Raw genomic sequence first — 11,693 nt, forward strand, 5'->3', positions numbered from 1 at the left:
AATATATTTTTTTTGTAAAAGATTTAAATAGTAAAAATAGATAAAAGTAATAATACTTGTTTATTACCATAAATTTCCCTGTCGTGTAATGAGAATTTTTTTTTGAAATTAATATTTTAATCTTTCAAACAACATTCATAAATAAAAAAATTGTTTTAAATTTCGAAAAAAATGTTTTCGAAATTTTATTTAACGGAAAAAAATTGTTTCGTCAAGTCATATGTCGGCAATGAAATAAATAAAATATTTTCGGACACCACAAAGTCGGGCCTTTTAAGAAACCTTTCGAAATGCCTACGGTAGCTGAGTCTGCAGTTGTGCTATTATATTTGCACTCGTGTAACGTTTGTTGTCCAAACGCTTTTTAAATTTTTATTTAATTATGTTCTCTCCATCTGTTGAACCTGTCAACTGTAAGAATTCGAGGAGACTAACCGTAGGGATTCTGCCGTACTATTGCTTCGATAATTACAACTAAACAATCTTTAAATCACTGTTAATCCACTAAGTGGGCCATTAATCTTCCTTGAATGTTGAGTTCAAAATAAACACGACGCTTCGCTTCATTTTCAAATTGGGGAAGCTGAAGTTGAGGTGTAAGATTAAGTTGAATATATCTTAGGGATGTCATTTGTAGCAGGTTTGGTGATTGGATTGATCTTTGGTCTTGCTTTGGTCGTTGCTTTTGTCCGCTCTGAAAATGCACGATCCAAACAGCGTTCTGACCTCGTAAGTTTTCCTTTTGTTCTGCTACTTCTTCGATTGAATTTCTGGTAGCGAGTGATGAATTTTTGATTCTGCGATTGAAAAGGCTACTACGGTTGCGGCGTTTGCTAGAATGACTGTGGAAGATTCGAGAAAGATACTGTCGCCTGAGTATTATCCTTCTTGGGTAGTGTTCTCACAGCGGCAAAAGGTTGGTTTGTTTTTGTTTTAATGTTTTATACTGTTTTGCATGTTCTTGCTATCTTGTGATTTGTGAAGTAGTTATCGATGGTAATATGATTCATTTTTTTTTTTACTTTTAGTTGACCTGGCTTAATCTTCAGCTGGAAAAGATTTGGCCCTATGTTGATGAGGTATAATTTTGTGCAATATGTTTTCCTTGAATGGGGGAGTTATGGTTTTGGTTAATTTATTAACATATTCGAATTTTTAAGGCTGCGTCTGAGCTTATAAAGGCAAACGTGGAGCCAATTCTAGAGCAATATCGGCCTATGATATTGGCATCATTAACATTCTCTAGGTTCACTCTTGGAACAGTGGCACCGCAATTCACAGGTTTGATTATGAAATAGTTATCTTGAATCTTGATGATAAATTATTTATATCTATTGATTTTTTACTACAATGATTTTGGGTTGATGTTATTTGATGGTTGCCAAATTGTTGATATCTACTGACAATGAGAATAGTTATTATGGAGATATGGTTATCCATTGAAAACTTTAAATCGGTTGAGTCATCGTTTTGGTGCCTCGAAGTAGAAAAACAATGAGACTATTGTTGATGCAAGCTGCTTTTTTTTTTGGTAGGGGGGGGGGGGGGGGTGTATAAGAAGGCAATTTTGCTTAAGGGTATTGGGTGATCAACAGTCGACTTGTTATCACTGCAGTTGAGTATGTTAGCCATGTTAAGAACATGTTCGGCTATTTTCTTTCCTACTCAAGCCAAAAAATGGAGTTCTGAGCAGTCTCTGGCTATCGAGATAATTTATGAAATCGATCTCTTGTGATTTACAATTGCTTGAGTCTTGACCAGTGAAATGCATTTGGCCAAATACTCTGTACTTTTCTTTTATTGTGGCCTCAATAGTTTCTACAGTGATAAGTTGAATTTATTGAGATGCAAGGAGACACAGTTCGATGAATGTTGATGTGCTTATTAGCCTTATAGTGCTTCAGGAGTTACGATTGTTGAAGAAGGGAGTGAAGGCATCACCATAGAGTTGGAGATGCAGTGGGATGGGAACCCAAGTATTATACTTGATATTAAGACTTATGTCGGTGTCGCTCTACCTGTGCAGGTAACCTATTAACTAACTTAGTATATCTGTCTTTTACAGATCTATTTTCCATCATATAATCGATTTTTTTAGTAAAGTTCTTTCAATTCGTTGCCTTCCCCTGTCTGTCACTGCATAATGCCAACAACTTTTATCTATTGAATCAGGAACTAGAAACATGGCCATTTTTTGTTTCAATTGTGCCTTTGTACTGATGGTTGCCATGAACTTATGCTATATTTCGCTGCTCAATTGTATCATGAGCCGTGTCATTTTAAGCCAAATTGCATGGTTTAAAAAGCCCGAGCGAATAAATTTAATTATTGGTTATTGAATAAAATCAATATAGTACCGGTATGGGTTTTAAAGATGTTCCATTATGATGCTTATGAAATATGCACACGGATGCTTGTGGTGTGGTGTGAAATGAAGAAAGTTGATTTGACAGTACGAATAGTTATAAATGCAGGGAGGATGCTCTAGGAGATTTTTTTCCTGTCGTGTGGTTCCCTTGTGGTACTAAATGGGTGGGATTGAGTTGGATAAATGTTCTTCTTGCATGGTACCTTATTCGTCTATGTGGAGAACATGATGAGTTCTTTCGAGACAATGAGCCAAAATTATAGGCTTATGTGGGATGATTGTATCAGCTTCACGTGGTAGCTGGGTTGGAAAGCACTACCACCAAACTTTTACGAGAAGATGTTACTTGGACAATTTTTATGGGAAGTTGTAAATTACATGACAAAGAATACCAGAGCATGAGTAAATGGAAATATATTACATGACTTAAAGTTTTCATGAGATCTAAAACTATCGATTTGAATTTATCAAGTTTCTGCTATAAAAAAATGATTGGCATTCGATTGTGTTAATTGTCCTCTCTCTACTTGGAAAAGACATATGATGTTGGCTAGGGTGGCAAAGAACTTATATTTGCGTGAGAAAAAATAAAAAAACAGTTTAAAATCTCGTAATAGCAGTTATATATGTTATTCAATTGCAGGCATTAATCGAGATTGGTTCCACATTTATAAAATACTGCATTACTCATAGGGCACTATGAGTTTGAGGACTCCAGATATAATCCTAAACTTGATAACTGTCGTTAGTTTTTTTGGCTACATGCTTATCTTTTTCCTTTTAGACAATATCCTCTCAAATATCTTTTGGCCGATAATTCAAGTATATTTTGTTGTTCGTGCAACCTGTTACTTCCCCCTGGACAAACGAAAGATGTAAAGCATAGGTCCAGTTGCCTTCCTTTAGAAGTCGTTCAGTTTTTTCCTTTGGAAATAGTGAATCTGTGGAATGTGTTGAAATCCCCTTTACACCTTCATTTATTTAATTTATTTTTTAAGTAACAATTGTGTTAATTTCTTGGTGAAAGCTATTGTTTCATGCCAAGCTTTTTTCTGATATAGGTGAAGAATATTGGATTTACTGGCATCTTCAGGCTGATTTTCAGACCACTGGTGGATGAGTTTCCTTGCTTTGGAGCAGTTTGTTTTTCTTTACGGAAAAAGGTGGAGCATTTTCTTTTTTGGTTTTTGGGATTCTTTAAGCAAAATATAATATGGAAAATTGAGGGAAATGAGTATTCACTAAAATGATAAAGTAGCAATTTATTTTGAAGTATACCTATCAATATCCTTTATTGTCACGTCAAATGTTTTCATGTTTTTTTAATTACTCGTAGAAAAAGCTGGATTTCACACTCAAAGTTATTGGAGGAGACATCTCAACAATACCTGGCCTATCTGATGCCATTGAGGTCTGTTCATCTTGTTTTCCATTTTCCATCTAATTTGATCATCTTTGCTCCTAATATTACATGAGCTAAGGATGCTTTTTATGAGCAGGAGTCTTAATGACATTTTTCATGAGCTTTTGTGCTCAATTCTGTTTTTTGCATGAAGCGTCAGAGGCAGCATGTCTGAAGCTTGCACGAGTTGAATGTGTAAATTGTGTGGCTTATCTGCTGTAGTTTGATGTGTATACAGTACTGTAAAGAATAATTTCTGATTTGATTTTCACGTTTCTTTGAAAACTTGCATAATTTGGATCTGAATAGTTTGCTTTTGTTTTCCCAGATCCATGGCATATGATTGAATGACTGTAACATACAATTTTGGGTATTTAAATTAATTGAAGTTGCAGAAAAAATGGGGATTCTTTATCATATGGAATTTTCTAATTAATTTAATTAGCTCAGTGAAGCTTTAAATCATGGTGGTGGTTCCGTGATAAGAAGAAAACTGTCTAGCAGCAGGAATGTATTATTTTCACCTTGAAAATATTTTAATCAATTAACAAATATCGTCTCTGGTTCAGAAGTGCCAAAGAGCTATTTTTAGTGTATGAGTAGGTGAATGGATTACTTTCACCTTGAAAAGATTTTAACCAATTGAGGAAGTATTGTTTCTGATAACTGATTCAGAAGTGCAAAAGAACTATTTTTAGTTAGTTCTTGATCTTGTTAGATCTGACATCAGCTCTCTTTCTGAATCTGCTTAGAAAGATGCAAAATTTCCCAATCTAAAATTCTAAAGACCGATGAACTAGTTTGTGATTGGAAATTTAACCCAAACATTTATTAATATTAAATAAATAAAACAACAAATATTTAACTGTAATGAATATAGGGATTTACAGAGATAATGAAGATAGGATAATCCTTCTACATGTTTTCTTGCCACCAGTGCTTGCAAATATAATATTATCAGCATAAATTTGACCAAGTGTTTATTTTACTCGAAGTGAACCATAGACACTCGCTAACATTCGGAATCAATGTGAAGTAAAATAATGTTTTGCCAGAGTCTCAAATTGCTTCTGAGTTAAAGAGAATGAAAACAGATTTTACTGTTTGAAGTGTGCTGTAAAGTTTGTTACACAGTTATGTCTTTTAGCTTATCGAAGTTTTGAGTGTCAATCTCCTGATTGTTTTTTATAATAATCCAAGAATAACACTAAAATAAGAATGTCAATCTTCAAACTTGCTTTCTTTGGTTTTACATGAAGGGTGTCTCTTCTGATAAAGTTAATTTCCATTCTAGCTAAGGCAAGAAACCTTTACGCTTCTTGTCTTAGATTTGTTGTATGTACGGATGTTGTTGAAATCTTCTTGTTGGATGTCTCCAACTTGGAATTTTCTTGACTGAACTGGTCGCAGTTGACAATAGCATAGACATGAATTCATTTTAGGGGGGTTGGAAATTTTATCTAATAAATATTTCCAGATACGAAGATGGAGAAAGTGACATTTAATCAATATGTATGTAAAAAAAATTCGATTATAGAAAAATTTAAAAGCCAGGTGGCAAAAGTCCCTACTGGCTATCCCTGGCTCTGCTGCTTTAGCAGTGAATCTTTGTTCTGCCTAACAGTGCGATTAAATATGCTTTGTAATCAAACCAAAATCTATAGAAATTATTCCACCATTGGTTAAGCGAAAAAATTTTACTTCAAATTTTTACAGCTTCGAGATTTTTCATTTATGTACTAGATTTTGCAACCAGATTATAGATATGGTCACTCATTCACTCGGGCACAACCAAAAATAAGATTATCTTACCATCATTCCTTCTAGCAATAACTAGTAGCGTTTGTTTTCAGAGTACCATAAAGGATGCTGTTGAAGATTCTATTACATGGCCTGTTCGGAAAGTTATCCCGATATTACCTGGAGATTATAGGCAAGCCACATGTAAAATTTCTGTTTTTTTCCTTGTTCGCTTAATATTCTCCGTATACATCTAACAATTGTCCAAGGTAAGATCAAGGTAAACATTTTTTTGTTGCGTATGAATTGTACGTAATTCTTTCTTAAAGTGAGTCTGTTGTGCTAAACATTCTGATGAGGTTGTTTCCACAAAGAAATTTGCGAGCATGAGAATGATAATTTGTTATATACATCTTTTACTCGCAGTGACCTTGAACTGAAGCCTGTCGGAACTTTGGAGGTGAAACTTGTACAAGCGAAGGAGTTAACAAATAAAGATATTATAGGAAAATCTGATCCTTTTGCGGTGTTATATGTGCGACCTTTGCGTGATAGGACAAAGAAAAGCAGGACAATTGTAAGATATATATCTTTGTCTTAAAAAAGTTCTCCAAGGCCATTATATCAGTTGAACGCAGAGATTTGTATGGTCTTTCATTTCTTCTCCTCTCTTCCAGAACAATCAGTTGAATCCAGTCTGGAATGAACATTTTGAGTTTGTAATTGAAGATGCATCTACACAACATTTGACTGTAAAAATCTATGATGAAGAAGGGGTTCAGTCAGCTGAGATAATTGGTTGTGCTCAAATCCAGTTAACTGAGCTTCAGCCAGGCAAGGTGAAGGATGTGTGGTTGAAATTGGTAAAAGATTTGGACATTCAGAGAGACAATAAGAATAGGGGGCAGGTGAGATATGTATTTTCTCTTACTTTCTTATTATGGCAATGTTTCTAACTAAAATGCTTATGTTTCATGGATTGGGAACTTAATAAACATGTTCAGATAAATGGGGGACAGAAGAAAATGAACACCACAAAATTAGAATTTTCCTCTGTTACCTGGTGTGAAGTAGCATCTTCAAAATTTTCATATTAGAATGGTTGATTATTCCATCACTTGCCATGTGATTGTTCGTTTTGTCTTTCATAATTAAAATGATTAAAATAGTAATTGATTTACCTTTGAAATCGTTTAGTAATGTTGATAAGGAACCCAAATTGAAGTAAGTGGGTACACTTTCATTAAAATATTATAATAGAAACAATTATTAACAGTTGGAAATATGAAGAAACGACCTCCACCCCATTTTCCTGGTTGTTTAGTCTTTTCTTAGACCTTTGTCTGTTGGGAACACAATTTACGAACTGAAAATCTAGGAACACAATTTACTAACTGAAAATCTATGGCAACTAGAATGACAATGTTTCCCAGAGATAAACTTTGATACAAAACTCTAGCAGAAATGCTACTATCCCTATCCAAAGCTAGTCCAGAATACAAAATAATAACTGAATGAATGCTCCATCCCTCCCCTATTTGACGTTTTATTCCCCTCTCCTCACGTCTAGATTCTTCCAAGGCTGTGGGAACTCTTGGGCCTAACAAACATTGTCTTTGCTGAATGATGCTGAATTTCTTATTTTTCTACGGAAAAACTTCGAGCCTCATTCAGGAAATGTAATGGCACAAAGGTGATGTCACTGTGACCTACTTTATTGTGCTGCATGTGTAACCTCCAGCATTGGGATCCTTCTTTAACTGTTCAGCATCTTTTGTTTTGTGGAATCTTTTGACTTGTCTTTTGTCCTTATATGGGGCATACAAGTGGTCTACCGTTAGTACTCGCTATCCACTCTCTTTGTATGCTGTAATGTTGCATAGAGATAATTGGACTCCTATGTACAACTGACAAAATACATTTGTAAAGCTGTCACTGCTGTTGTACATTTGTAAAGCTAGCACTACTGCTGTAGATTTGGTATGACCCTTTCCACAACTATAAAAAGCATGAATAAAAGATGGGTTGACTTAAGGTGCCTCATAAAATTTCTTCAACTCTATGCTCCATTTCTCTCTCTTTCCCTCCCTATTGTTTTTAATTTTGGAGTTGGCAAGCACAAAATTGCTCGATAGGAATTGAGTTCCTATCATCTACCCCAAAGTTACTGCTAATCAACGGAATTAGGACATAAATCTGCTTTGTAGCGAGATTATAGTGAAATGCAGATGTGTACTTAATTTTATTGACATTAAGTCTCTGTCTTATGTTTATCTCTAACTTTTATTTTCTAGGTTCACTTGGAGCTTCTTTATTGCCCTTACGGCATGCAAAATGGTTTTACCAATCCTTTTGCCCAGAAGTTTTCATTGACTTCCTTGGAGAAGGTCCTAAAAGGTGGAGCGAAAGGGAAAGATGCAGTTGAAGACGGTGGTAAAGACAACAGAAGGAAGGAGGTCTATGTGAGAGGTGTACTTTCTGTTACTGTGGTATCCGCGGAAGACCTGCCACCAGCAGATCTAATGGGGAAGGCAGACCCCTATGTGGTTCTTTCTTTGAAAAAAACTGAAGCGAGAAACAAAACGAGGGTGTGTTTCTCTTTGAATTATGTTATGAGGATTTCATTTAAAGACATTTCAAGAAGATTATTCCGTTTTTATTCTTTCTGAACTCCAATGAATTTATTGGATCATTTTCATAACTTGATTATTCTACTGTTGTTCTTAGATTGAATTGATTCTGAAATTGTCATGTGATCAATTTCCCTTTTGTTATTATTTTTTATTTTCTAGGTTGTGAACGATAATCTAAATCCAGTCTGGAACCAGACTTTTGATTTTGTTGTCGAAGATGGATTACATGATATGCTAATTCTGGAAGTGTGGGACCATGACACGTTCAGAAAGGTACCTTTCTTTTCTTCTGACAGTTATTCGTGGTACAATATACTGGTTTAACATGGTCAAGAAATATTCTAGATCTCTGACAAACAAGTCACTATGAAAGGATTACCAGGTAAGACATCACATTTTGTTCAAGCGGAAATAGTGGAATAAAGTAGTTTCACTTAACAGCGAAAATTCCACTGGATTGACAAGGGTGCATAGAGTAATTTGATATTAGACGGCTTTCTTGTTCTTGAGTTAAAATTAATTGATCAGGTGGTACATAAGGTCGGATTTAAATATTTAATATCTATTAGTTCCATGTCACAAGAGTTGCATTGAGACAGCGCATCGATATACATGCAGCTGGGAATTATTCATTTGTATGCCGACTTCATAATTTTGGATTTAATAAATTGGTGCCATGCCATTGACATATTCACTAATACAGGGCTCATTCATGTACTAATTGTGAATAATACACTTTTATTCTAGCTCAATGGTCGTGGCTACTTCTAAAATGCTTGGTCAAAATCGATTATATTCATTTAACCGCTGAGCTCCAAGTATGGATGTTATTCATTAGCTGAACACAAGAAAGCACGTGCAAGATTTTGCAACGGCTTTGAGAAATTGATATTATTTGGTCTACACTAGTCCAGAACTCCGATGGATCAGGTTAAAAGAAAATTGATCCTCCTAAACATGTCAAAAGCAATAAAATGGATATTTAAAATTTTGTAGTTGAATTGTATGAAAATCTCGACTTTCTATATTCTCTGATGGACTTCAAAAGCTCTCATTGGAGGAGCTTTGTTCCTGTAGGAAGCACCATTGTAATCCCATCAGTGCTGAAGTAAGAAAAAACTGATGCTGACGTCTTACAGTTATTCCAACTTTTGGTAGATTGCACAACATATTTATGTAACATCAAAGGAATCCTCCTGAACTACAGCCTCAATATTAACAATTGGTTCCGAGGATACATCCTGACATTGCTAGCTTGCAAAATTTAAGGAAGCAAAAAGCTGATAGCTATGAAAATGTTTTGTTTTTCAAAACTAGATGACGAGAACTGACTTTTTTGTCCATTTATGTGTAGCATGAATTAATGTCCACGATGCGAGATAATGTGGCCGTTCTCCTCGAGAGAATCTTAAATTGTCAGGGGATGAGGCAAATACCATCCTCAGTTCAAACCTGAACTGTTAAAACACAATGTTTGTCTGGTGGTTGAGCTCTGCCTGTTTGCTTTTGAATCTGATTTAGCTGTCATGTCTATAATTGAAGGCTATAATGTAAGGGATCTCAAGGTTGGCATTAGTCCTCAGTTGAGGATGTTGTCCATGTCTTTAATTTTGGTTTATTTTTCTATGATAAATTCAAAAATTTTGACATGATTTTGGGATCAACAGTTTGAGTTCATGTAGGGATCTCATCTATAAAATTGTCTACAGTGATGTACTTATGAACGCTCATCATGAAATCATTACAGTTACGTATGTCAACATCATATATTTGAAAACTCCTGTTTGACAAATGTCTCAGATTATGCTCTCATAATTTATAAAGCTTGCATAAGTTATAATGGAAAAATAATTCGCAACAAGAGTCCCTGCAGTGAGTCATGAGAATATCTCCAATGGCAGATTTCTTTATTTTCTTGTCATTATTTCTGTGTTTCATTTGCATTCAGGATTATATGGGAGGATGCATCTTAACATTGACACGGGTTCTGATGGAAGGTGAATATTCAGATGCCATTCCTTTGGATGGTGCTAAATCAGGGACCCTCAACTTACATCTCAAATGGACTCCACAACCTATTTACAGGGATTCCTAATCCATCTCCTGTGTGTTCGCGGCTGTATAGCAATGCAGATCTTCTGTTGGCAACGGTTTTTCTCTCTTCTTTTATACATCTTGACAAAAGATGCGACCTTAAAGAAATTACAAAATATTTTATGTATACACAATTGTCTTGGTTTTAGTACATAAAAAAAAATGGGAAAAGGATGGAGCACAGTTGAGAGAGGCTGGAGTTACTACTTGGCATATAAAAGTACGTGGCGGGGGTTCTCAATTTTTTTGCAGACACGAAAATAATCACTTGTTCATGGATGTCATTGTTGTTTATTCATTTAAGAGTTTATTTGGAATTGAGTTATGAGAAATTTTAATTCTCAGTACTGTGCATTTGCACAGAGATAGCCAAGCAAACGCTTTTTAAAACAAATGTCCTTGTTTTATATTAATGATTAAAATAAAGGTGTCGTTTTACATTAATACATAAAATTAGGTGTCAAAAGTATTGAGTTCACGGGTAAAATCAACCTTCTAATTTAATTTTAATTTAATATGTATCAAATAAGACATTTAAAATAGTTTATACTTCAATATAAATGGAATTGATAATCAATCAATATTGTATGTGTCCTAATCTAAAATTTTTTCGTTAATAAAAAATATATATATATATATANTAATTATTAATGAATATATATAATATTTGTAATATAAATAATACAAATACACACACACACACATATTAGTTTCATTACTTCGTATTATATTTATTTTGTTAGTTTCAATATTATAGTTCTATAATTATTAATGAATGAAAAATTTAAATTGACTCATTATATGAATAGTATGTAGAAACCAACTATAAATATAAATCAAATATATGTGTTTTGTTCGAAATAAAAATAAAATTATTTAATTAATCTACGACTTTAAGTTATATTTTTTCTTATATATAAATCAAGTTTAATTTATTTTTTTTTACATAGACCATATGATTAAAGTAGCGTTAATGAAGTGAAGGACGATATCAGGAGTCTTATGCGACAAAAAGATATCTGCGAGATTGAAAAAAAATGTTATAAGACTAATGTTCGACTAGCTATGCTTTATGGCTCGGAGTGTTGGGCCAATACAAGACTACACATGTATAAGATGGTGGTAACAGAGATGCATATGTTAAGATGAATGTGTAGCAAAACGCGCAAAAATAGAATTATGAATGAAATGATTATGAACTATTTAGTTGCAGTCTTCCATTGAAGATAATATTAAGGAAAGACGTCTAATATGATTTGATCATGTGAATATGAGACCAAACACGACCCCAATCTGATATATCTAAGATAGACATGTTAATGGAGGAGTAAGATGTGTAAATCATTGAAAATTTGGATACAATTAGTTAAGAAAGATATCTTATATCATGATTTAACAGATGACATGTGAGAAAATCATTTAATTTGAAAAACTAACATCCATGTAACCGACTCCA

The 11,693-nt window shown here is 34.0% G+C and overlaps 1 protein-coding gene across 2 annotated transcripts; it reads left to right on the forward strand.

Moving 5' to 3' along the window:
- Positions 1–471: 471 nt before the first annotated feature.
- Positions 472–10,378, forward strand: LOC140991367 (synaptotagmin-5-like). Of its 2 annotated transcripts, XM_073461287.1 has the most exons (13): positions 472–729; positions 812–916; positions 1,029–1,079; positions 1,161–1,281; positions 1,905–2,026; positions 3,430–3,531; positions 3,705–3,779; positions 5,624–5,703; positions 5,937–6,087; positions 6,188–6,418; positions 7,805–8,098; positions 8,303–8,416; positions 10,092–10,378. In XM_073461287.1, the coding sequence occupies exons 1-13, from the start codon at positions 625–627 to the stop codon at positions 10,236–10,238; spliced, it is 1,698 nt and encodes a 565-aa protein (XP_073317388.1). In that variant the 5' UTR covers positions 472–624; the 3' UTR covers positions 10,239–10,378. The 2 variants fall into 2 exon arrangements, with proteins under 2 accessions (XP_073317388.1, XP_073317389.1); XM_073461288.1 differs by lacking the exons at positions 472–729; positions 812–916 and having other exon boundaries at positions 1,051–1,079; positions 1,897–2,026.
- The last annotated feature ends 1,315 nt before the right edge of the window (positions 10,379–11,693 follow it).

Source organism: Primulina huaijiensis, chromosome 13, assembly GCF_012295235.1.
Source record: "Primulina huaijiensis isolate GDHJ02 chromosome 13, ASM1229523v2, whole genome shotgun sequence".
Classification (NCBI taxonomy): domain Eukaryota; kingdom Viridiplantae; phylum Streptophyta; class Magnoliopsida; order Lamiales; family Gesneriaceae; genus Primulina; species Primulina huaijiensis.